The sequence below is a fragment of the Monodelphis domestica genome, chromosome 8, assembly GCF_027887165.1.
Source record: "Monodelphis domestica isolate mMonDom1 chromosome 8, mMonDom1.pri, whole genome shotgun sequence".
Taxonomy (NCBI): domain Eukaryota; kingdom Metazoa; phylum Chordata; class Mammalia; order Didelphimorphia; family Didelphidae; genus Monodelphis; species Monodelphis domestica.
In genome coordinates this window covers 240,229,881-240,255,894 of record NC_077234.1, presented here as the reverse complement: position 1 = coordinate 240,255,894, position 26,014 = coordinate 240,229,881, and the positions used below count along the sequence as shown (strand labels likewise).

Genomic DNA, 26,014 nt, shown 5'->3' with positions numbered 1-26,014 from the left:
TATTTCCTCATTGTCTATACTGGCTTTTATCAGGATCTAATTATCTTCCCTATCTCTTTTAACTAGATAATTTTTATTTTGACTTTGTCAGATATCATGATTGTGACTCCTGCCTTCTTTTTATCAGTTGATGCCCAATGGATTTGGCTCCATCCTCTTACTTTCACCTTTTGGTTATCTACCTCCCTAATTTGTGTTTATTGTAAACAGTATATGGCAGGGTTTTGGATTCTAATCCACTCTGCTATTAGCTTGTGTTTTATGGGTGAGTTCATTCCATTCACATTCAAAGTTATGATTATTAGCTGTGTATTTCCCAGCATTTTGATTTCTATTCCTGTTCCTACTTTTTCTCCTTTCACTATTTCCTTCTACACCAATGTTTGTTTTTAATCAGTCCCCCTAGTTCCCACCCTTATTAACTTCCCTTTCTACCCCCCTTCCTTCTTATTCCCCCCCTTATTTTTCCTGTAGTCTTTCTAAAATTGCCCCCCCTCCCTCCCTACTGCTTCCCTCCCCACCAGTCCATTTGTTACCCTTCTATTCCCCTATAAGAGTCAAATCTATTCTCTGCCCCAATGGATTGAATTGTGAGTATTTCCTATCTCCAACCTCTTTACCCTTCCAGTGTATTTATGTTGTCCCCCCTCCCCCCATTTTGTGACGTATAAATTTACCCCTATTTGTTTCTTTTCCCATTTCTTTTAGTATTAACCTTTTTTTAGCTCTAGTTGTATATATATGTGTATATATATATAGATATATACACACACACGTATATGTATTTATGCATGCATATATCTGTATACCTATTTATGTCTTGTCCTTTCATCCTATAGTTTGTCACAGTTCCCTCTAAGTGTAATTTTTCTAGCTGCCCAGGTGATAGCAACAGTTTTTAAGAGTTACCAATAACCTCTTTTCTTATAGGGTACATATCATTTTAACTCATTGAGTCTCTAAAAATTTTTTTTGTTTTGTTTTTCTTTTTTAATTACCTTTTGATGATTCTCTTGAATTCTGTGCTTGGACATCAAATTTTTTGTTTAGGTCTGGTCTTTTCTTTAAAAATTCTTGGAATTCTTTTATTTTGTTGAATGACCATACTTTCTTTTGTAAGAATATAGTTAGTTTTGCTGGGTAGTTGATTCTTCATTTGTAGACCTAGTTCCCTTCCTTTCTGGAATATCATATTCCATGCCTTTCGGTCCTTCAGTGTGGATCCAGCCAGATCCTGCGTTATCCTCTCTGTGGTTCTGTGGTATCTGAATGATTTCTTGGCAGCTTGTAATATTTTTTTCTTGGTCTGATAGTTCTTGAATTTGGCTATAACATTCCTGGGTGTTTTCAGTTGGGGATTAAGTACAGGAGGTGATCTGTGGATTCTTTCAATCTCCACTTTTCCCTCTTGTTCTAGGATATCGGAGCTGTTTTCTTGAATAATTTCCTGTAATATTATGTCCAGTCTTTTTCTTTTGTCATGGTCTTCTGGTAGACCAATGATTCTTAAATTCTCTCTCCTCAAACGATTTTCTCTGTTTTGTGAATGATGATGCTTCATATTTTATTCAATTTTTTCATTCTTTTGGTTTTGTATTATAGTGTCTTGCTGCCTTGTAATACTATTAAAAAAATAAATTAAAAAAAAAGAAAAGACACCCACAAGGTCAGAATTAAAGGATGGAGTAAGACCTTCTGGGCCTCAACTGACAGAAAGAAGGCAGGAGTGGCAATCATGATATCTGATAAAGCCAAAGCAAAAATAGACCTGATCAAAAGGGATAGGGAAGGTAATTATATTTTGTTAAAAGGAACTTTAGATAATGAGGAAATATCACTAATAAACATATATGCACCAAATAATATAGCACCCAAATTTCTAATGGAGAAACTAGGAGAATTGAAGGAAGAAATAGACAGTAAAACCAAACGTAATGGACTTCTCCATTAGTGGCAGTGTAATGTCCCTGAACAATCTGCAGGGATCTAGGAGAAAGAAAGCTATCCATAAGCAGAGGACAAACTGAGGGAGTAGAAACACCGAGGAAAAGCAACTGCCTGACTACAATGGCTGAGGGGACATGACAGAGGAGAGACTCTAAACGAACACTCTAATGCAAATACTAACAACATGGCAATGGGTTCAAATCAAGAACACTTGATACCCAGTGGAATCACGCGTCGGCTACGGGGGGGTGGGAGGGAGGAAAAGAAAATGATCTTTGTCTTTAATGAATAATGCATGGAAATGATCAAATAAAATACTATTAAAAAAATAAATTCTTAATTCCAGTTATTGTATTCTGGTTCTTAAAGACTGGATTTCATCCGTGGCTTTTTGGTCATCCTTTTCCTTCTGGTCTGATTATCTTTGAAGGTTATCTTTCATCTCTTTTGCCTCTTTTTCCAGCTGATTGATTTTGATTTTCAACACAGTTTTCTGTTTCCACATGACTTATCTTGCTGTTTAAGTTGTCTTCAGCCTCTCTTAATTGTGTTTTGAATTGCATTTGGAGTTCTTCCACAGCCTGTATCCAATTCGCTGGGATTTTTGATTTATCGTTTGCTGATCCCTCCCCCTGTGTTCTGTTCACTATGTAAAAGCTATCTATTGTAATTTCTTCCTTCTTTTTTCTGTTGTTTGCTCATATTCACCTTTTCTTTGTTCCCCATATTTGTCTGTGCTCTTGCTCCTCTCATTTTTTTTTTTTGGATTTGGGGGCTTCTCTCAGTCTCCCCTCTTGAAGCTTTGATAGATCTCTTGGTGCAGTGTTGTTGGGGGTTTGAACTTCCCTGTCCTCTGGAGACTTTTGATTGCATTAAAGTCCAACAGTCAATGAGGAGGGGTATGGAGCCTGTCCTTCCCTGAGTTCTGAAGACTTTTGATGAGATTTAGTTCAGATTATGTGTGCTCAGAGTCCAAATCCTCCTGGAAGGCTGGAGCAAATATGGAGGATCTCCACAGCTCTGGCCATGCTTCAAAGTCAATGCTCCCTCTCTAGGTCCTTCCCCGCTGTCTGTGTTCGACCCTCTGAACTTGGCTCAACCCTGCCCGCTAGGTACACCCTCCAAACCAGCACCTTTGCTTGCCCAGAAGTTCCTGCAGCTGCTGGAGTCTTAGTGCTCTAGGTGTACGGTGGGAGGGGTCCTAGGACCTTTTTTCTGCCTTTCCCTTAAATCTGAATGTTTTCGGATTTCGGTTTTTTGGGGGGCGTACCTTTTGAATTGAGTCCAGCAGGAGGGTTCCTTAGCTCCGTCTTGTTGTTAGATTTGCTTTTCAGTCCCCTAGGAGCATTCAGTTTGTGATCGGTAAGGAAGGGTATTCAGAGGTCTGAACTTCTGCTCCTTCTAGGCCGCCATCTTGACTCCGCTTCTTCAGTTTCTTAAATGTTGGATTAGAATGTGTATAGAATTGCTATTTGATTCATCAGTTTAATTCAAATATAGAATGACAGTGGAAAATTTTAGTTTTGTTTAAAATTCAGTGGTTTTAATTGATAGTATATGTAGTAGTTATTTGGGAGTGTTCAGTGAGCATCAGTTTTGTTTGTCTTTTATGTTTGTCTTATAGTCTATAATAATATACAAAATAAATGGGTTAGACTTTTGGGGAGATATTAATCTTTAATTCAAGGGGAAGAGTAAAGAGAGATAAGTGAACCCAGGAAGGAGAAGAGACCAACATTAACATCACACTATAATACTTTGTATGCCAAAGAATTTAGGCAAGGCATAACTTCTTTGGACCTCACTTCCCTTATCTCTATTGGGGGGTTGGGTTGGATGATCTCTGTGAGGGCTTTTCTAGCTCCCAATTATATGGTTAATGTTTTTTAGCTATAGGCTCTGTAAGTTCTTAAAACTTCTAGTTTACCAAAGCAGTAAGTAAAATTCAAATTGGAATTTTCTTCTGGTTTCATTATCAGTAATATCTTTACATTAAGTAATATAATTTTGGCAATAGGTCTTTTCAGATTTCTGGTTTAGTACTATTAAGGTACCACACCCATATTTTGCTGATTACATTTCCTCCAATACTTAATTAATTTCTAGGGGATATTATTTTATGTAGTAGTATAAAATAGATGATTAAAAGCAAATTTTCTGTAAAAAAGTTTCAGTAAACAATTATAGAAAAATTGAGGTTTTTAAAAATAATTGTTTCCAAATCTTACTAATTTGGTTGTATTTCTTTTTAGATTCAAAGAACATTAAAAAGGAAAAGCAAGGAAAAAATCACTCACACACTTTTCCCTTGCAGACAGGTATGTTTTAAAATAATTTGAAAATTATTCAATTGACTTCCTTTAAGTTTAGCTTTTTTCTAATTACATTTGACAAGAAACAGTATGATCTCAAGTCAAGACAAGGAACATTTATTTATTGCTAATATTTTATTTTTTTAATTATGTGTAAAAAGAATTTTTTAAACATTCATTAGAAAATCTTTTGAGTTCAAAATTCTTTCTCTCATTCCCAGCTTCTCTCCTTTATTTCCTCTTATCCCTTTTCTCCTCCTGAAATGGTAATCAATCTGATACAGATTTTGCATATGCCATCTTGCATAACATTTTTCTATATTAATCATTTTGTGGAAGAGAGCTGGGGGAAAAAGAAGGAAGAAAGGGAAATATAGTATGTTTTGGTCTACATTTAGACGCAATCATTTCTTTCTCTGATGCAAATATCATTTTTCTTTATAAGTCTCTGGAATTGACTTGGATTAATGCATTGCTGAGAATAATTGGGTTATTCACAGCTCATCAAAAAATATTGCTTTTACGTATATAATGTTCTTTCAATTCTTGTTTCATTTTGCATTTTGTAATATTGGATCATCTGATAGGTGAGGTTGTACCTCAGAATATTAACTTTGCATTTCTGGAATCAACTGATTTGGAATTTTTTTTCATATGAGTATAGGTGGCTTTGATTTCCTAATTTGAAAACTGCCTGTTCATATCCTTTGACCATTTGCCAATTGGAGAATATAGTTTTATAAGTTTGACTTAGTTCTCTATAGAGAACTAAGGAGCATTTATGAAAAGCTTACTAAAAATGGGGAAGGGAAGGGCAGTTATGTGATAGTGGTTGGAGAGTTTAGAGGACTTGGGCTCAAATTTTAAAAGCCTTGTTACCCTTGGAAAGTTATTTAACTTTCATTTGCCTACCCTTTGTATTTCTTTGTTAGAGCTGATACTAAGAAAATTAGGATTTTTTTTAAAGAGGCTTATTCTTTGCTAGTCACTGAGAATACAAAGAAAGACAAACATAGTCCTTGCTTTCAAGGGGTTCACATTTTAATGGACGAGATAATAGCCAGCTAAGATGTGCATAATATACAGAATAGATGAGAGACACTGTGAGAAGGCATTAGTAGTGATTAGCTACTTGGAATAACTTGGAGTAGTTGGGTTTGATCTGAGACTTAAAGAGAGCCAAGGAAATTGAGCTGTAGTGGTAAGGTGACAGGGTACTCTAGGTTAAGGGACTGCTAGAATGGAAGATGGAGTAATATTAGAGGAACTGCAAGTAGGCTAGAGTTGCCAGAACAGAGAATGCTTTGAGGAGGAATAAGGTATAAGAAGACTGGAAAGGCAGGAAGGAGAGAAAATTGAGGCAGGAGAAGACCATTGCAAAAGTCTGGATGAGAGGTAATGACCTAAAGTAGGGTTAAATTATGGACATCTGAGTGTGGAGAAGGGGACATGTATGAAAGATATTGTGAAAATAAAAGCTGCAAGATTTGACAGCATATTGGATATGTGGGGTGAGGACACATGAGGAATAGACGTAATGTAATGGTTGTACGCCTGAGTGAACTGGAGAGTAGTGATATCTTTGACAGTAATAAGCAAGTTGGAAAGAGGGAATTTTGGGAAAGAAGATAATACTTTTTTGGACATGTTGAGTTACAGATACCTGGTGATTTTGGACGGATACTCAGGAGAAGAGAATAAACATTGGATGTGTAAAACTACGTAAAGATAATATTGAATGAACCCATAGAAACTGAAGCAAGAGGGAAAAGAGAAAAGAGCCTAGGACACTGATTTGGGGGACATCCACAGTTAAAAGATAAAAAATTAAGAACCAACAGAGGAGACGACTTACATAGATTTCAAGTAGTTGAAAAGTTCATATCATTGGTTTTTTTGTTTTTTGAATTAATTTATTTAGTCAATTAAGAACATTATTCCTTGGTTACAAGAATCACATTATTTCCCTCCCTCCTCTATCCTCACCCCTTCTCATAGCCAATGCACAATTTCATTGGGTATTACATGTGTCCTTGAACAGAACTTATTTCCCTGTTGTTGGTGTTTGCATTAGGATGTTTGTCTAGAGTCTACATCCCCAGCCATATCCCCTCGACCCATTTATTCAAGTAGTTGTTTTTCTTCTGTGTTTCTACTCCCACAGTTTTTCCTCTGGATGTGGATAGTGTTCCTTCTCATAGATCCCTCCCAAGTTGTTCAGGATCATTGTATTGTCTTTAGTGGAGAAGTCCATTACATTCGATTGTACCACAGTGTATCAGTCTGTGCACAATGTTTTCTTGGTTCTGCCCCTTTCGCTCTGCATCAATTTCTGGAGGTCATTCTATTTCACATGGAATTCCTCCACTTTATTATTCCTTTGAGCACAGTAGTATTCCATCACCAACAGATACCACAATTTGTTCAGCCTTTCCCCAATTGAAGGGCATCCCCTCATTTTCCAATTTTTGGCCACCACAAAGAGTGCAGCTATGAATATTTTTGTACATGTCTTTTTCCTTATTATCTCTTTGGGGTACAAACCCAGCAGTGCTATGGCTGGATCAAAGGGCAGACAGTCTTTTAGTGCCCTTTAGGCATAGTTCCAAATTTCCCTCCAGAATGGTTGGAACAATTCACAACTCCATCAGCAATGTTTTAATGTCCCAACATTGCCACATCCCCTCCAGCATTTATTACTTTCCTTTGCTGTCATGTTAGCTAATCTGCTAGGTGTGAGGTGATATCTCAGAGTTGTTTTGATTTGCATTTCTCTGATTATAAGAGATTTAGAGCATTTTTTCATGTGCTTAATAATAGTTTTGATTTCCTTAACTGAAAATTGTCTATTCATGTCCCTTGCCCATTTATCAGATGGAAAATGGCTTGATTTTTTTGTACAGTTGCTTTAGCTCTTTATAAATTGAGTAATTAGACCCTTTGTCAGAGGTTTTTGTTATGAAGATTGTTTCCCAATTTGTTGCTTCCCTTCTAATTTTGGTTGCATTGGTTTTGTTTGTACAAAAGCTTTTTATAATTTGATGTAATCAAAATTTTTTATTTTACATATTGTGATTTTTTTTCTAGCTCTTGCTTGCTTTTAAAGTCTTTCCTTTCCCAAAGTTCTGACAAGTATAGTATTCTGTATTTGCCTAATTTCTTATAGTTTCCTTCTTTATATTCAGATCATTCACCCATTCTGAGTTTATCTTGGTATAGGGTGTGAGATATTGATCCAAACCTAATCTCTCTCATACTGTCTTCCAATTTTCCCAGCAGTTTTTATCAAATAGTGGATTTTGGTCCCAAAAGTTGGGACCTTTGGGCTTATCAAAGACTGTCTTGCTGAGGTCATTTACCCCAAGTCTATTTCACTGATCCTCCTTTCTGTCTCTTAGCCAGTACCAAATTGTTTTGATGACCAATGCTTTATGGTATAGTTTGAGATCTAGGACTGCAAGTCCTCCTTCCTTTGCATTTTTTTTCATGATTTCCCTGGATATCCTTGATCTTTTTTTCTTTCAAATGAACTTTGTTATTTTTTTTCTAATTTAGTAAAGAAGTGTTTTTAGTAGTTCAATGGGTATGGCACTAAATAGGTAAATTAATTTGGGTAGAATTGTCATTTTTATTATGTTAGCTTGTCCTACCCATGAGAGATCAATGTTTTTTCTAGTTGTTTAGATGTAGTTTTAATTGTGTGGAGAGTGTTTTGTAGTTGTGTTGCCTTTTGTAAATTACTTGACCTTTTAGCTACTAATTTAACCTTTACCGGGACTTAACACCTTTTTGTATTAGATCTAAAAATAGACCTAGCTTAAGGTTCTAGCTTTACCATAAGGTATGAGTTGGGAACTTTTCATTGTTCAATCAGGAGTTTTCAACTTTATCTTCCTCTAAGGCACTGTCTGAGTAGGGTGGAGTAATTTTAAAGGTTCCCAATACATTCCTGATCAGGTATATTAGGGGGATAGCTTAATCAAATCTTCTAAAGTAGAGTCTGAGTAGTTTTAAGATTCACAGTTGTCAAGGGAAACAATTGGGTTAAACTGATTACATTACTACTAAGAAGGTGATAGCTAAGAATGTAAAAAATACTGCTGGTAAGTGTGACAGAGGCTGGCACTAAATAAAAAGTTGATCTGTCTTAAAAAAAAGATAAAAGACAATGGAAGTTTTTGTACCCTGAAGGGAAGCTTGGACTTTTGGTATGGAGAGGTGGAAAGGGAGGTGAACTCCTTTCTACAAAGCAGGGTTCAGGGGAGACAGTTGATGTTTAGGGTTGGCTCAGGTAGAGGAGAGGGGATTTCTCCCTTCTACCTTCCCTCCTTAGCTAAAGCTGCTCTCTCCAATTCGCTTTTGTTCCTCTTGTCCCCTCTCCCCTACTTGAGACCAAAAGGTCTCTCCTTGATCCATTCACTCACACTCAGCTTGGGGAACAGATAATTTTTAATGTTAATTCAATCAGGTAATACAAAAGGCGTAACAGGCAGGGAAGAATAGGAAAAAGAAAGTAGGAAAAGGGGGTCCCTGTCTATATCTAAACCCTCCTCGAGTTTGGGGGAACTCAGGCCTTGGCAGCCTGAGCCCCCTTAGAGAAAAGTCAGGTTGATGCACCCTATGGCAACAGGAGCTGAGTAAAGTCTGCTCAGGTTTCTCTTCAGAATTCCCTTCAATTTGGAAGTGTTGGGGGGAAAGATTCCCAGTCACCAGCAGGAAAAATGGGCAACCCTCAGGAGAAAGTCTTTTTCCCACCTTCTCTGTTCTATGTCTCAAGACCGAGAGACCCTCACTGCTCTCCTCGCCAGAGTCTTCTCATTTTTATTCCACTCCTGGGGCCCGTCCCCTGTCGAAGTGATCAATTGCACATACTCTTCAGTCTGGCACTTTTTCTTTAGTGCCAATCTCTGTCATAGAAGCAAATGTCTGAACTCAAACCGATATTTTGTTGTTGGAACTATAAATCATAAAATGTCAGGATGTAGATGTACCCCATCAGCCAAAGACCCAAGATTTGAACTGCCTAGGCCTTTTATAGTCTAGTCAAAAGAGTGAAATTATACCCCTCCCACCTCCAAAAGGAGAGGTGGTCAGCTGAATGTTTCTTCAGAGGGGGAAAAATCAAAGTTTCCCCTTTTAGAAGGTTTCTTTCTTCTACAAGGTCAAGTTTTTTTCCTTATCTTCTTTGGAGAGAGAATCATGCAGTCCAGATATGGTGAAGTGGTCATGATTATCAAGCTCATATAGATACCATGATCCTACGAAATCTAGATATATTCCAAAATGCTAAATGTTGTACAGTATTTTTTTCAGTGTATTTTGAGGGATTTAAACTTATTTTACTCAATATTGATTATTGATTTTCATACATATTTATTCATTCAATTAGTTGGGATTATTCTTTATAATTTATAACTAAAATAATGGTTATCTAGTAGAATTACATGCAGAGAATATACAGCTATACAGAGGCATAAAACTGAATACAAATTGAAGTAGCTTAATTAGATTATCTCATATAAGAAGCTTAAGATATCTATGATGCTTAAAAGTAACTAAGATACATAAATATTTAGGATATTTAAGGTACTGAAGATACTAAAGAATCAGTATTAGGACACACTCATCTTATCATAGATGAAAACTCATGAAGAAAATCGTCATCCTCAGTTACTGAGAGACTACTACTACTACTACTAAGTATTAGGACAATGAATAGGAGCATAAATAGAGAGCAGTTGAATATGATGGGATGATATAAAAAGAATCAAGGGATAAGAAAGAGGAATAGCCTAGAAAAAGAGAAAGGAGAGAAAGTTGGGGACATGAAGGCATATAAGAGTCAACACAGTGGAAGGATTGATGGTAGGCTGGTGGGCAATGCTTGATTCTTAACTATGACACAAAGTGGGATAGCATCTACACTTGGGGTATAGAAACTTAACAAACAGAGAAGTAAGAAGAGCCAAAGGAACAGAAAGAGAGGGCAGACCAAAGGGAAGGGAAACTTGAAAGAGCAGGTAAACAAATAAAAACATTTGTGAACAGGGAACTTCTTAAAGGGGAGCATAGAATCCCAAAGAAATCACGTGAGTTGCAAGAGAAAATAGACAAAACTATATTAATAGGGACATTGATCTTCCCTTCTCAAAATTAGTTAAAGCAAATAAAAAAAAATAATTAGAGGTGAATACAATTTTAGAAAAGTTAGACAACTTTGTCTAATAGAGAAAACAAAATGGAAATTAAAAGGTATAAATCTTTCTCTGATCAGTACATGCCACTTTCACAAAAATTGATAATATATAAGACAAAAAAATCCTCTACAACATAATGCTGAAAAGCAGAAATATTAAATGTATCCTTTTCAGATCATAATATTAAAAATTATACTGAACAGAGGGCTGGAGAAAAAGACTAAATTAATTGGAAACTAAATAACCTTATCTCATATAGTGAGTCAAAGAACAAACTGTAGAAACAATCAACAATTTCATTAACGAGACCAACAACAAGGAGACCGAATATCAAAATTTGGGGGATCCAATCAAAACAATACTTGTGAAGAAATTTATATCTCTAAGTATGTAAATCAGTAAAACAGAGAACGAACAGATCAATGATCTGAATATACATAAAAAGACTAGAAAAAGAGCAGGTAAAAATCTTCAGTTAAACACCAAATTGGAAATCTTGAAAATCAAAGAAAGGATGAATAAAAATGAAGGAAGTTTAAAAAAATCATTGAACTGAGAGATAAGGAGTTAGTTTTATGAAAAATAAAATAACCCATTGATTGAGACAAAGTTAATTTTATGAAAAATAAAATATCATTGATTTGATCAAAAAAGAAAAGAAAATCTAATTAACAGTATCAAAAATGAAAAGAATGTCATTACAACCAATGAACAGGAAATTAAAGCAAGTATTAGGAGTTATTATGCCTCTCATATGCCAATAAATCTAGTAATTTAAGTGAAACAGATGAGTATTTAAAGAAATATAAATTGCCCTGATCAATGGAAGAGGAAATAGAATACGTAAACAGTCATATCTCAGAAAAAAAATGAACAAGCCATAAAAAATCCCAGAGCCTGATGGAGTCACATGTGAATTCTATGAAATACTTAAAGAACAATTCCAATACTATATAGAGTATTTGGAAAAATGACTCAGGAAGGAAAAATGACTCATATCTGCCATACATATGGTGCTGGTACCTAAACCAGGAGGAACAAAAACAGAAAGAAAATTAGACCAATAACTCTAATGAATATTAATACGAAAATCTTAAATTACTAGTAGAATGATTATAGCAATATATCACAGGGATCTTTTCCATGACCAGATGGGTATTATACCAGGAATTCAGGCATGGTTCAATATTTGGAAAACTATCAGCATAATTGACTATATCTAATAAAACCAACAGAAAACATGATTATTTCAATACATGGAGAGAAAGCTTTTATCTAAATACAGCACCTATTCCTATTGAAGACATTAGAGAACATTGGAATAAATGTGTAGCAATTAAAATTATCCCAAACTGATTGTTCTTAATTTTAAAATATTAATTAATTGACTCGTCAAGACATCCTAATTTTAGTTAAATGACTCTCTTACCCCTCATAAGATCAATGACGTGATCCACCAGACCCTCAACCCTTCCCCAAACTGTTAGGTGAGAATTTGTATATCAGTAGGAAAGGTGTTATAGAAATTTTCCTGTCAGCCCATGTCTATGAAAGGACACATCGTTTAGGAGCAAAGAGCAAAAGAAGAAAAATATATAGATTGAATGGATGTTAACTGATGGTTTTAGATAAATACTGTTTATTATTTTTAGGAAAGGCCTTTCTATTCCTATACTTTCTAGTGTTTTCACTGGGAATGGGTGTTGTATTCTGTCAAAGGCTTTTTCTGAGTCTGTTGAGATAATCATATGATTTTTGTTGGGTTGCTTGTTGATATGGTCAATTATGTGGATGGTTTTCCTAATATTGAACCATCCTTGTATTGCTGATATAAATCCCACCTGATCATAATGAATTAACTCTTTTGATGACTTGCTGGAGTCTTTTTGCTAGTATCCTATTTAAGATTTTTGCATCTATGTTCTTTAAAGAGATTGGTCTAATTTTCTTTCTCTGTTTTTGACCTGCCTGGCTTTGGGATCAGTACCATATTTGTGCCATAAAAGGAATTTGGTAGAACTCCCTCTTTGCTTATTCTGTCAAATAGTTTGTATAATATTGGAATTAGTTGTTCTTTGAATGTTTGATAGAATTCACTTGTGAATCCATCAGGCCCTGGGGATTTTTTCTTAGGGAGTTCTTTGATGGCTTGTAAAATTTCTTTTTTTGATATGGGATTATTTAAGAATTCCATTTCTTCTGTTAATATAGGCAATTTATATTTTTGTAAATATTCATCCATATCAGCTAGATTGCCATATTTGTTGCCATATAATTGGGCAAAATAGTTTTTAATGATTGCCTTCATTTCCTTTTCTTTGGAGGTGAGGTCTCCCTTTTCATCTCTGATACTGTTAATTTTGTTTTCTTTTTCCTTTTTTTATTAGACTGACCAGTACTTTGTCTATTTTGTTTGTTTTTTTCAAAGTACCAGCTTCTAGTCTTATTTATTAGTTGAATAGTTCTTTCACTTTCAATTTTATTAATTTCTGCCTTAATTTTTAGGATCCCTAATTTAGTTTTCATCTGGGGATTTTTATTTGTTCCCTTTCAAATTTTTTGATTTGCATGTCCAATTCATTGACCTCTGCCCTTCCTAATTTGTTAATATATGAACTCAAGGATACAAATTTTCCCTTGAGTACTGCTTTGGCTGCATCCTATAGAGTTTGAAAGGATGTCTCATCATTGTCATTTTCTTCAATAAAATTATTGTTTCTATGATTTGTTCTCTATTTAACTGATTTTGGAGAATCATATTATTTAATTTCCAATTAATTTTTGATTTGCCTCTCCATGTACCCTTACTGATTATTATTTTTATTGCATTATGAACAGAAAATGTTGCATTTATTATTTCTGCTTTTTTACATTTGTTTGCCATGTTTTTATACTATAGTTCATGGTCAATCTTTGTGAATGTACCATGTGCTGCTGAAAAGAAGGTGTATTCCTTTTTGTCCCTATTAATTTTCTCCATATATCTATTAACTAATTTTTCTAAAATTTCATTAACATCTATTGCCTCTTATTTATTTTATGATTTGATTTATCTAAATTTGATAATGGTAAGTTCAGGTCTCCCACTAGTTTAGTTTTACTATCTATTTCCTCCTTTAAGTCCTCTAGTTTCATATTTAGAAATTTGGATGCTATGTCATTTGGTGCATATATGTTGGTTACTGATATTTCCTCATTGTCTATACTGCTATCAGGATGTATTTACCTTCCCAATCCCTTTTAATCAGATCTAGTTTTACTTTGGCTTTGTCAGATATCGTGGTTGTAACTCTTGCCTACTTTGTTGAGGCCCAATAGGTTTTGCTCCAACCTTTAATTCTAACCTTGCGAGTGTCTACCTGCCTCAAGTGTGTTTGTTGCAGAAAACATATGGTTGGATTTTAATTTCTAATCCATTCTGTATTTGTTTTTGTTTTAGGGGAGAGTTGATCCCATTCACATTAAAAGTTATGATTGCCACTTGTGTATTTCCCAGCTTTTTGATATCCTCTCCTAGTTTTGTCCTTTCTTCTTTTGCTATATCCTTTTAAACCAGTGGTTTACTTTTAAGCAGTCCCCCTAATCCCTACCCTTAATAATCTTCCCTTTTTTGTTCCCTTCTTATTTTTTCAGGGCATGTTAAGTTCCCTCTCCCCTCTCTTTCCCTCCATTTTGTTCTCTCTGTCCCCCTACTCCCCTTAATTTTCCCTTCTTACTTTTCATGTAGGGTAAGATAGAATTTGATACCCCAATTGATTTAGATGTTCTTCCCTCTCAGAATTGATTTCACTGAAAGATTTAAGAATTACCTCTTAGCACTCTCTTCTTCATTATATAAGAGTGTTCTTCCCCTCCCCTTACCATGTGTATCCTTGTGTGATAAAGATTATCCTATTTATTTTATTTCTTCAAGTATCTCTTGGTGCCATCTTCAATTCCCCCCTCCCTTTTTCTATTTTTTTCACATCATCTCATGGCACTTATTACTCCAACCTCTTCTTGTGAACGATTCCTCTAATTATTATGATAGTGAATATAATTTTTGAGAGTTACAAATAACATTTTCTCCATATACTAATATAAATAATTTGACTTTATTGAAGCCCTTAAAGAAGAAAGTTTGAATAAAAAACATTTTCTCTCCCTTTCCCTCTCTCTTATTTACTGTTTCATGTTTCTCTTGATCTTTGTGTTTGGATATCAACATTTCCACTTAGTTCTAGTCTTTTCTTTACAAATACTTAGAAATCTTCTATTTTGTTTAATGCCCATACTTTCCCCTGGAATATAGTCAGTTTAGATGGATAGGTGATCCTTGGTTAAAGACCCAATTCTCTTGCCTTTCTGAATATCATATTCCAAGCTTTGCAATCCTTTAGTGTGGAATCTGCCAGATCTTATGTAATCCTGAATTGTCTCTATTTGGCTTCTTGTAAAATTTTCTCCTTAGCTTGGAAGCTCTTGAATTTGGCAATTACATTCCTGGAAGTTGTCTTTTGAGGATTTAGTATAGAGGGTGTTCTATGAATTCTTTCAATGTGTATTTTCCCCTCTTGTTCAAGAACATCAGGACAGTTTTCTTGATTGGTTTCTTGTAGTGTGATGTTAAGATTTCTGTTTATTTCTGGCTTTTCAGGTAGACCAATGATTCTCAGATTGTCTCTCCTTCCTCTGTTTTCCTAATCTTTCCAGTGAGATATTTTGTTTTCTTTTATTTTGTCAGTCTTTTGACTTTGCTTTATTAATTCTTGCTATTTTACAAGATCATTGTCTTAAAATTGCCTAATTCTGGTCTTCAAGGACTGGTTTTTACTTTTCGGTTTTATCTACCCTGCTTTTCGTGGCTTCCAGCTTTTCTCCAATTGGGAGTTCTTGTCCTTTAAACTGTTATTTTCTCTTTGAACTATTTGCCACTTTTCTTGCAAGAAGGCTTCCATCTTTTTGATAAGCTCCAATTTAAATTCTTCAAGAACTTGTGGTCAATTTCCATTTTTTGGAAGGATTTGGTGCATTTATTTGAATTTCCTCCTCTTATTTCCTCTGTAGCCTGGGTTTTTCCTACGTAAAAATTTTCCAGAGTCAACCCCTTCTTCTTGTTTTTCTTGGAGGGAGGTTGTTGATCCTGGGCACAATTTGCCATCACTGTGAAGGTTTTTCCTTCCCATTTCAGTCAGAAATCTGAGTGAGATGGGCAGGCTCTCTGTGTAGGGAGCTAAGGGGCAAGGATTTTGGCTGATGCCAGCTGTTGAGTTTCTGAAACTTTCTCTGTTTGCTTCCCTGCTCTCTGCTATGTCCCTGCTGGAGTCTACGGTCTGAGCTCCTCAGCCTGCTGGGTCCTCAGGTCTAGCTGCTCTTATGGGTAGGTCCTTCGTGGTCTCAGTCAGCTGCCAAGGACCCAGACGTCCCCCTCACTTGCTCCAGAGGTGCCCCTCATTCACTCACTGATTCTAGCATGCACTGGCTGTGACTATGGCTCCATGGGTGGGGTGGGGGAGGGTGGATCAGCTCGTGTTTTTGTGGAAGCTTTTTCACCCCCTAATGGTGTGGAAATGCCCAAATCCCACCTACTTTCAATGCTGAGCCCTACTGTAGAGTCTCTTCGTTCATATGAATTTGTTTTTGTTTTTTTAATTTTTTTTTGAGGTAGTCTGTATAGGTAGGTGGTGAAGAGAGGAAGAGTCCTGCATCTAGACTGCTGATGTTTTACCCAGAAGTTGCCTTGACCATTTTTCAATTGGAAAATGGCTAGGTTTTTTTTTTTATAAATTTGATTTATATTCTCCTTATGTATTTGGGAAATTAAACTTTTCTCAGTTTTGTTAGAAAAATACTTTACCAGTTTGTTGCTTTCCTTCTAATTTTGTTTGCATTTGTTCTATTTGTAGAAAACCTTTTAAATTTGATATAATCAAAGTTACTCATTTTACATTTTTTAATGTTTTCATATCTCTTGCTGGTCTTAAATTCATTCCTTTTCCTCAGATCTGACAGGTATACTATTTTATGTTCACCTATTTTACTTTTGATATTACTCTTTATTTTCAAGTTATTTGCCCATTTTGAATTTATCTTGGTGTATACGGTATTTTAAAGGATAAAATTAGGGTTGTTGACTGAATATGTTATTTTAGTGGTTGCCAGGGATTAAAATTCAATCCCAATAACATACTCAAGTCAGTTTTGGGATTTTTATGGTGCTTTAATTATAATAGTACGAAGAAATCAAGAAGAAGGAGAGGAGGAAAGGGGAAATGGACTGCTCTGGCCTGGTCTGAGCCAGACAGGAGTTGGAGGTCAAGGAAAGGAGGAAATCAGCCTAACCACTCAGTAGACTCACTCAGAGAAGACTCCTCACCTAAACCACACTACAAAGCTTCTCCCAGTAACCTCACTGCAGAGCCACAAACACCAAAACCCGCCAAGCTCTGCAAGTATGCCAAAATGCCATCCAGAGCTCCCCATGCTGCCGAGAGAGATCAACATCGCTGAGGGAGCCCAACGTCTCCGAGCAAGCGAGCCTGGAGAGAGGAAATGACCTGAAATATATAGACTGTTCTTTACATCACTTCCTGTGTCTCACATGTACCATTGGTAGCTTAAGCTTGACATAGGACAGCCCAGGGAGTCTGTCAGTTGTTTTCTGATTCATCACTTTCTAGCACATGTCGGTCATAGGCCATCCTCCTCAACACGTAATCCTTAAGTTGGGGCATATACATTCCTGGTTACTGGAATTCTAAAGACTAAACAGGGTGGAGTAAATCTAAAATTCACAGTGTAAGATAATGATACAAACCCAATTTTTTTCTATACTGGTCTTTGGGTTCATCTAACACCAGTTTGCTGAGGTCATTTATCCCTAGTCTATTCCAATGATCCACCCTTCTGTATCTTAGCCAGTACCATATTGTTTTGATGACCACTGGTTTATAATAGAGTTTAAGATCTGGTATTGCCCTCATCTGTTACATTTTATTTTCTCATTTCCTTTGATCTTTTTTTCTTTTAGATGAACTTTGTTATAATTTTTTCTATTTCTATAAAAATGATTTTTGGCATCCACCATGATCAAGTAGGATTTATACCAGGGATGCAGGGCTGGTTCAATATTAGGAAAACCATCCACATAATTGACCATATCAACAAGCAAACCAACAAGAACCACATGATTATCTCAATAGACGCAGAAAAAGCCTTTGATAAAATACAACACCCATTCCTATTAAAAACACTAGAAAGCATAGGAATAGAAGGGTCATTCCTAAAAATAATAAACAGTATATATCTAAAACCATCAGCTAATATCATTTGCAATGGGGATAAACTAGATGCATTCCCAATAACATCAGGAGTGAAACAAGGATACCCATTATCACCTCTATTATTTGACATTGTACTAGAAACACTAGCAGTAGCAATTAGAGAAGAAAAAGAAATTGAAGGCATCAAAATAGGCAAGGAGGACACCAAGTTATCACTCTTTGCAGATGACATGATGGTCTCCTTAAAGAATCCTAGAGATTCAACCAAAAAGCTAATTGAAATAATCAACAACTTTAGCAAAGTTGCAGGATACAAAATAAACCCACATAAGTCATCAGCTTTTCTCTACATCTCCAACACAGCTCAGCAGCAAAAACTAGAAAGAGAAATCCCATTCAAAATCACCTTAGACAAAATAAAATACCTAGGAATCTATCTCCCGAGACAAACACAGGAACTATATGAACATAACTATAAAACACTCGCCACACAACTAAAACTAGACTTGAGCAATTGGCAAAACATTAACTGCTCATGGGTAGGACGAGCCAATATAACAAAAATGACCATCCTACCCAAACTTATTTATCTATTTAGTGCCATACCCATGGAACTCCCAAAAAATTTCTTTACTGATTTGGAAAAAAACATAACAAAGTTCATTTGGAATAACAAAAGATCAAGGATATCCAGGGAAATAATGAAAAAAAAACACAAATGAGGGGGGGCCTAGCAGTCCCAGACCTCAAACTATATTACAAAGCAGCAGTCATCAAAACAATTTGGTACTGGCTAAGAGACAGAAAGGAGGATCAGTGGAATAGACTGGGGGCAAGTGACCTCAGCCAGACAGTATACGATAAACCCAAAGATCCCAGGTCTTGGGACAAAAATCCACTATTCGATAAGAACTGCTGGGAAAATTGGAAGACAGTGTAGGAGAGATTAGGAATTGATCAACACCTGACACCCTACACCAAGATAAATTCAAAATGGGTGAAAGACTTAAACATAAAGAAGGAAACCATAAGTAAATTGGGTAAACACAGAATAGTATACATGTCAGACCTTTGGGAGGGGAAAGACTTTAAAACCAAGCAAGACATAGAAAGAATCACAAAATGTAAAATAAATAATTTCGACTACATCAAATTAAAAGGCTTTTGTACAAACAAAACCAATGTAACTAAAATCAGAAGGAAAACAACAAATTGGGAAAAAATCTTCATAAAAACCTCTGACAAAGGTTTAATTACTCAAATTTATAAAGAGCTAAATCAATTGTACAAAAAATCAAGCCATTCCCCAATTGATAAATGGGCAAGGGACATGGATAGGCAGTTTTCAGATAAAGAAATCAAAACTATTAATAAGCACATGAAGAAGTGTTCTACATCTCTTATAATCAGAGAGATGCAAATCAAAACAACTCTGAGGTATCACCTCACACCTAGCAGATTGGCTAACATGACAGTTATGGAAAGTAATGAATGCTGGAGGGGATGTGGCAAAGTAGGGACATTAATTCATTGCTGGTGGAGTTATGAACTGATCCAGCCATTCTGGAGGGCAATTTGGAACTATGCACAAAGGGCAACAAAATAATGTCTACCCTTTGATCCAGCCATAGCACTGCTGGGTCTGTACCTCAAAGAGATAATGGACAAAAAGACTTGTACAAGAATATTCATAGCTGCTCTCTTTGTGGTGGCCAAAAATTGGAAAACGAGGGGATGCCCATCAATTGGGGAATGGCTGAACAAATTGTGGTATCTGTTGGTGATGGAATACTATTGTGCTCAAAGGAATAATAAAGTGGAGGAATTCCATGGGAACTGGAACTACCTCCAGGAAGTGATGCAGAGCGAAAAGAGCAGAACCAGGAAAACATTGTACACAGAGACTAAAACACTGTGGTACAATCAAATGCAATGGAGTTCTTCATTAGTTGCAGTGTAATGTCCCTGAACAATCTGCAGGGATCTAGGAGAAAAAACACTATCCATAAGCAGAGGACAAACTCAGGGAGTAGAAACACTGAGGAAAAGCAACTGCCTGACTACAATGGCTGAGGGGACATGACAGAGGAGAGACTAAACGAACACTCTAATGCAAATACTAACAACATGGCAAATGGGTTCGAATCAAGAACACATGTGATACCCAGTGGAATCATGTGTCGGCTACGGGGGGGTGGGAGGGAGGAAAAGAAAATGATCTTTGTCTTTAATGAATAATGCATGGAAATGATCAAATAAAATACTATAAAATTAAAAAAAATGATTTTTGGTAGTTTGATAGATATGGCACTTAATAAGTAGATCAATTTTGGTAGAATTGTTATTTTTATTATATTAACTCATCCTACCCATGAGCAATTAATGTTTTTCCAACTATTTAGATCTAGTTGTAATTGGGTGGAAAGTATTTTGTAGTTGTGTTCACATAGTTCCTGTGTTTGTCTTAAATAGATTCCTAAATATTTTATATTTCTAAAGTGATTTTAAATGGAATATCTCTTTCTAACTCTTATTGCTAAGATGTGTTGGAAATACGTAGGAATGCTGATCATTCATGTTGGTTTATTCTGTACCCTGAAACTTTGCTAAAATTGTTGATTTTTTTCCACTAGCTTTTTATGTGATTTCCCAGGATTCTTTAATATGCCATCATAACATCTGCAAAGAGTAATAGTTTAGATTCCTCGTTGCCTACTTTAATCCCTTAAATTTTTTTTTCTTATCTAACTGATACTACCAGTGTTTCTAGAACAATATTATATGATACAGGTGATAATGTTCATCCTTGCTTCCCTCCTGATCTTATTGGAAAGGTTTCTAACTTGGCCCCATTGCAGATGATATTTGGTGATGGTTTTAAATATATACTGTTTAGTATTTTGAGGAATGGCCCTTCTATTCCTATTCTTTCTAGTGTTTTCAATAAAAATGGGTTTTGTATTTTGTCAAAGGCCTTTTCTACAACTATTGATAATTATGTGATTTCTGTTGGCTTTGATTATATATATGGTCATCTATTTTGATGGTTTTCCTATTATTAAACCATCCTTGCATTCCTGGTAAAAATCCCACCTTATCATAGTGGTGGATAATCCTTGTGACGACTTGCTTTGGTCTTTGTGCTAGTATTTTATTCAAGATTTTTGCATCTATATTCATTAAGAGAGATTTTTTTCTCTATTTTTGATCTGCCATATTTGTGTCATAAAGACAATTTGGTAAGACTCCTTTGTTTATTTTGTCAGATAATTCTTGTATAGTATTGAGATTAGTTGTTCATTAAATTTTTAATAGAATTCGCTTGGGAATCCATCTGGCCCTGGATATTTTTTCTTAGGAAGTTACTTGATGGCTTGTTCAATTTCTTTTTCTGAGTAGTGATTATTTAAGCATTCTATTTCCTCTTTTTAAATTAGGCAATTTATATATTTGTAAATATTTACCCATTTCACCAAAGATTGTCATCTTTATTGCCATATAATTAAGTAGATGATTCTTAATAATTACCAGAATCTGGTCTTCATTAGAGGGGAGAGCACACTTTTCATGTTTGATATTGTTAATTTGCTTCTTTTCTTCATTTTTAAAAATTAGATTAACCAGTATGTTATCTATTTTATTTATTTCTTTAAAGTATCAGCACCTTGTCTTATTTATTAGTACAATAGTTCTTTTACTTTCAATTTTATTAATTTCTCCTTTAGTTTTTAGGCTTTCAATATTAGTTTTCATTTGGGGATTTACAATTTATTCTTTTTCTAATTTTTTAAGTTTGCAAGCCCAATTCATTGATCTCCTCCCTCTCCATTTTGTTGATATAGGCACTTTTTCAGTTATAAATTTTCACTTGATAACTGCTTTGGCTGCATCCCATGGGTTTTTATAGGTGGTCTCCTCATTGTCATTCTCTTTAATGAAGTCTGTAATTGTTTCCATCATTTCTTTTTTGACTTACCAGTTTTGAAGAAATTAGATTATTTAGTTCTTAATTAATTTCAAATTTGCCTTTTCATAGACCCTTGTTAATGTTAATTTTTATTGCATTGTGATCTGAAAAAAATTGCATTTGTTATTTCTGCTTGTCTTCATTTGTTGGTAATATTTCTATGCTCAAGTACAGGGTCGATGTTTTTATATGTACCATGTACTACTGAGAAGGTATATTCCTTTTTATCCCAGTTCAATTTTTGCCAGATATTTATTAACTCTGATTTTTCTAGTATTTCTTTCACTTCCCTTACTTCTCATTTAATTTTTGGTTCGATTTATCTAGTTCTGAAAGGAGAAGGTTGAGATCCCCCACTAGTATGGTCTTACTATCTATTTCCTCTTTGACTTCCTCCAATTTTTCCTTTAGAAATCTAGATGCCATACAATTTGGTTCAGAAATGTTTAGTAATGATATTACTTCATTGGTTATAGTACCCTTTAACAATATGTAATTTCCTTTCTTATCTCTTTTAATCAGATCAATTTCTATTTTGTGTTTGTTTGGTGTGATTGCTACTCTTGCTTTTTTTTACTTTAGATGATGCATAATAAATTTTGCTCTAGACTTTTACCTTGAATCTATGTGTGTCACCCTGCCTCAAATGTGTTTTTTTTATATAACATATAAGATTCTGGTTTTTAATGTACTCTATCTGCTTCTGTTTTATGGGTCACTTCATCCCATTCACATTAAGCATTATGATTACATTCTATTTTTTCTCCATCTTATTATCTCCTTTCAATCATGCTCTGTTCCCTTTCTCTCTGTTCCACCTCATCAGTATTTTGCTTTTTGTTTACCCCCCCCCCCCCACTGCCTATTCCAGTTAACCTCACTCTTCTCTTGTCGTTGTCTTGTTCTACTTCTCTGTGGGATGATAGAATTCTTTACACTACTGAATAGGGTAAAATAGAATTCTATAGCCCACTGAGTATTCTTGTTTTACCCTTTCTGAGCCAATTCCATTGAGAGTAAAGTTTAAGGACTGCCTGTGACTACCCTTATCCTCACCTCTCCATAATGATTTTTCATGCCTCTGTTAAATAATTTACCCTATTCTAGCTCTGCCTTCCCTTTTATCTCAGAGCAACCCTCTCTTTCAGCTCTTTTTTTACATGTTTCATATGCATACATATCATGTACATACTTATTGTTCCATATCATCACATTTACAATATATATTATTTTATCATATACATTATATCATAATCTGCTTACTTCTCCACTCTCTTTCTGAATAAATTCCTTCTATCTTCTCTACTACCAAGAGTATTTTTTGAGAATTACAGAAATCCTTCTTCCATGTACACATATAAACATTTTGGCCTCACTGAGTCCCTTAAATTTTCTCTTTCTTATTTACTTTTTTAGGGTTCTCTTGTGTCTTGTGTTTAGACTTCACATTTTTTTTTTGTTTGTTTAGGTCTGGCTTATTCCTCAGGAATGCTTGGAAATCTTCCATCTTATTGAATGTCCAATTTTTCCTGAAAGAATTTACTCAGTTTTGTTAGGTGACTCTGGGTTGTGTGGAAAGGAAACAAGACTGACAGTTTGTGGGGGAAGGGGCAACTCGGAGTGGTAGTTGGGTCTTGTGACTAGCATTTCCTTCCTGCTGGGCTTTACTTCCTTCCTAGTGTTGGAGGACGGAGGAGCTCATTCAGCCCAGTCTGGATTGAAGTACTTCTACTCTGTTCAGCCCAAAGACACAGGCTTCTGAAGGTTAGAACTGTTCTTGTTTGCTTTCTGCCTACTACTAAGATTCTGAATTAGACAAATGAGGACAGATATGAGTATACGGGAGTAGGAGAAACCCACCACCGGCTTGTGCCCTCAGCTCATAAAGCTGAGGAAAACTCCAACCTTATTTAGGGGCCTCCCTTGTCCCTCCTTCCCGATATCTCTCCAATTCCAACTGGTTATTAAACTTTATATTATTTGAACTTGCAGTCAGATAAGTGGACTATCTTTTCTATGTATAGAGGGAGCTGAACATCAGTTCAGTCATTCAACGGCAAACAGCCCTTATTGGACCCCTGCTGCTTCCTCTTGGCAGGGGGCATCTCTCTCCTTTGCCTCACCAGCAGCAATATTCCCTCTCTCCCCTCAACTCCTCCATACCCTGCTACAAACCTCCCATTATCCCCTGTTTTTTCCAATTCCCCCATCTCTTTTCCCAAATAAATATTACAGTTGTAAACCTGAATATGATATTCCATGCCATTCAATCCTTTAATGTAGAATCTGCTAGGTCCTGTGTCATCCTGTTTGAAGCTCTCTGGTATTTGAATGGTTTCTTTTTGGTTGCTTGAAGTATCTTTTCCTTGGCTCTTGGATTTAGATGTTATATTCCTGGAAGTTGTCATTTGTGCATTTCTTTCTGGAGATGATGTGCAAATTCTTTCAATTTCAATTTTATTTTCTTGTTCAAGGATCTTTGGGCAGTTATCTTTGATAAGTATTTGTAATATGCTGTCCCCAGTTCTTTCTTTTTCATGGCTTTCAGGTAGTTCAATAATTCTTAAATTGTCTCTTAGATCTATTTTATAGGTCAGTTTTTTTAATAATATATTTTTATGTTTTTCTGTTTTTTCATTGGTTTGATTTTACTTTATTGTTCCTTGATTTCTTCTGAAATTATTAGTTTCTGGATTGTCAATTCTGATTTTTAAGGCCTGACTTTCTCTGCCATATTTTGGTTCTATTTTTTCAGTTGGCCTCTTTTTTCTTGCATCACTTTCATTTCTCTTGAATACTTTCCCCCCTGCTTCTCTTAATTGGTTTTGAATTCTTTTTTGATTTCTTCCATAATTGGTGTCTAAATCCATATTTTTCTTTTGGACTTTGGGTTGTTTCATTTGCTTTCACTGTCTCCTTCTGTGTCTGTTCCTTGCACTTTGTCTCCATGAAAATTCTTTAGAGTTAGGTGCTTATTTTTTGGTTGTTGATTCATTTTTCCTATCTAATTATAGGTAATATTAGTGGGATGATGTGATGGTCTGAGGGTTGAGAGCTCTGAGAGCCCCTTCCCCTGCTGATTCACTTGACCTTAGAGATGCTGATAGCTTAAAGATTTGCTTTAGGCTTAGGTGTAAACTTTTGATCTCACTCTGATCTTGATTGGGTCAGGGGCTGATCAAATTCCAGCCCTAGGCTTAGGCTCAAGTTTTTGATCTGTGTATTTGGTCCAATCAGGCACACCCTGGATTATCCTTGTCCTGTCATAGAGCGCTTCCCTGAACCTTAGGAAAAAAGATCAGAGCTTAATAGTTCATACAATCAGCCACTTAAAAGTGTGGACTAAGTTCTTATCCTAAACTCAGCATAGAATTGCCTGGGCTGGGACTCTGAACTTCTTCACAGGTTTGAAATTTCAAGGGGTATGGGTTGGCTTGTACCACTATTTTCCCAGGCAGGATGTTAGCATCTGGATGTTGGCTTGAACTTAAGTTCCTGAATATTGGACAGAAGATGTGGGGTTCTGGGGTGTGGCTTACTCTTGGCTTGCTCTTCCTTGCTACAGTTTTCTTGCTGGGTAGTCTCTCCTCTAATTCCAGTGCCCCAGATGCCCTTTGCCTACTTTTGGGTTTTTCTTTTCTTGAAAGTTGTTTCACTCTCTCCTGGTTGGTTATTTCACCCCTGTATTCATTTTGAAGCAATATTTTAAATTCTTGTTTTTTTTAAGTTAATGAGGGATATTGAGGTCCTCTTAGCATAGAGATGTGTAGGGATTAAAAAGCCTTTAAAGGGCTTTTTTCCTCTGGGATCTCTAGAGAGTAGAGGTCTTTCCCATAGACAAGGATCTGCTGCCATTTGACTTCTGACAGTTGGGCTGCGATAGAAAACTGTTTGAAGGAATGAGTGAGTGGTGGCTGTCCCATTATTTTAGGGAGATAAGTAGTTAGTGAATAATTTAGAGATAGAGAGGGTTATATTATGCCTGGTTTGTGCCAGGTCGAAGAAACTGTCCTCAGAAGACAGTTAGAGTATTAGGAATTTTAGGTATATTCATAGGATATAATATTAGTAATTACTCTTTCCTCTTTTCTGTCTTTTTCTTCTTTACTATATTCTTTTACTATCTATTTTAATGAAACTAAGTTGTTAATTGTTAAAAGCTGCTACAAGTTTTCTTTTCTCTGGATTAAAGGGATAATATTAATTTACAACTCTATTCTCATTGAAACTTAATTTATTAAAAGCTTGTCTCTTATTTTGTCAAAACCCCAATTTTAACCCTTAGAGCAGCAATATTTTAATCTTGGTCAGAGAGGATTCTTATGGTGG

The 26,014-nt window shown here is 35.6% G+C and overlaps 1 protein-coding gene across 5 annotated transcripts in view; it reads left to right on the top strand.

The window, feature by feature from the left end:
- SCML2 (Scm polycomb group protein like 2) overlaps positions 1 to 26,014 on the top strand; it is a 157,812-nt gene that overhangs the window by 24,056 nt on the left and 107,742 nt on the right. For all 5 annotated transcript variants that reach the window (XM_007500826.3, XM_016424760.2, XM_007500827.3 and 2 more), the window contains one exon: positions 4,200 to 4,265. In XM_007500826.3, the coding sequence (XP_007500888.1) occupies positions 4,200 to 4,265 (66 nt within the window). The remainder of the gene's footprint in view (positions 1 to 4,199; positions 4,266 to 26,014) is intronic.